Raw genomic sequence first — 1,450 nt, forward strand, 5'->3', positions numbered from 1 at the left:
TGGGGTGCCCAATAATTCGATTTTCGGATGAAGTGCTTCATGGTCTCGGCCAGCCCCTGTTAGATAAGATAAGGTAGACAAAGGATAGGATAAGCAGGCTTACCTTAAGAAATGTAGGCATCCCACTTCACTACAGTAACACAAGAAAACACAAGAGAAATTGGATATTTCGAGGCCACTGACTGGCCCCTTTCTCAACATTGAGTCACAATAGATACTAAAGTCTTTCACTGTCTTGTGTTTTTTCTGTGTTACTGTAGTGAAGTGGGATGCCTACATTTCTTAAGATAAGCCTGCTTATCCCATCCTTGGTCTCCCTTATTCTCAGGCAATAAGCCCTTTCTATTTAAACCTAAGTAATAATATTTGTTACTTTTTTTCCTTTTTAATGTGTTTCTCAATAATTTAATTACCATAGCACCAAAATTATATATTCTAAAACATAATTTTTATGGTGATCTAAATTTTTTATTACATAAATAAAATGGTGAGAGTTCATGGTCCTGGGCCCAAATATGCCTTACCCTCGACTATTGGGGCCGGTCAGCTTGATCCGACACTAGCGCAAGCTCCTGCGTTTTCATTTGGAGTCAGAACAGTTGGGTATGGTAGAGTTAGAGTCAAAGCTCCTGGGCCAAAATATGACACTCGAGGCTTCACTCAACATGGCAAATTGACAACCCAAGAAACATCAATGCTGGACAGATGGAAAAGTTCCAGATTAGGTCGTACTCCAGGACCGAAATATGACAACTCCACAAAGTTAGTAGAGCCATCACCTCCTGCTTATTCATTTGGGAATAAAAGGGCCGATCTTCGCAAATCAAAAGTTGGTCCTGGACCAAATAAATATGCTCCACCGACAAGCATCGGTCCAAGCATTCCCGATTTAAAAGCAGAACCGGCATTTTCAATTTTGGGTCGTAACTTTTTTAAAACAAAGCAACTAACTCCAGGACCTAAATATATGTTGCCTGAAAATAATGTTTACCTGAAAACACCTCCTAGTGTCCCTATCCTTGGACGACCGCATCAGAAGTATAAATCTGGAACCCCGGGGCCCAAATACAACCCCATTCCTACATATGAAAAACGAGAAGCTCTGAAAGGAATCAGCTTTGGTGTGCAACATTCTCCTGAAAAACACTTGGTCTATCTCCCTGAAGACAAAGCTCAAGACACATTTGTGTTTTAGAAGTCTGAAAACTTAATCATTTTAGATAATACATACAAAATAACAGAAGTTTTATAAAAATATAATACGTAATTAATGAAAAGATACATACTGATTCAGTGCACAAAACTGAGAAAACAATTTTTTTTTACTTTTTCCCCCTACACATAGTATATGGAGAAAGTATTCTTTTCGTAAAAATGTTAGAGATGGAGTTTTGAGTGGATATATCCGTTTGGGTCCCCCTGAATCCAAAAAAGTGGTTTTCGAAGTGAT

General features: G+C 38.6%; 1 protein-coding gene across 1 annotated transcript; it reads left to right on the forward strand.

Annotated features, from left to right (window-relative positions):
• The first annotated feature begins 484 nt into the window (after positions 1-484).
• Positions 485-1,195, forward strand: LOC128999257 (outer dense fiber protein 3-B-like). Its single transcript, XM_054425655.1, has one exon. It carries the CDS (start codon positions 485-487, stop codon positions 1,193-1,195), a length of 711 nt encoding a protein of 236 aa, XP_054281630.1.
• Positions 1,196-1,450: the final 255 nt, after the last annotated feature.

This window comes from Macrosteles quadrilineatus, unplaced genomic scaffold (assembly GCF_028750875.1).
Source record: "Macrosteles quadrilineatus isolate MER2022 unplaced genomic scaffold, UCM_ALF_1.0 Scaffold_1__1_contigs__length_201487025, whole genome shotgun sequence".
Taxonomy (NCBI): Eukaryota; Metazoa; Arthropoda; class Insecta; order Hemiptera; family Cicadellidae; genus Macrosteles; species Macrosteles quadrilineatus.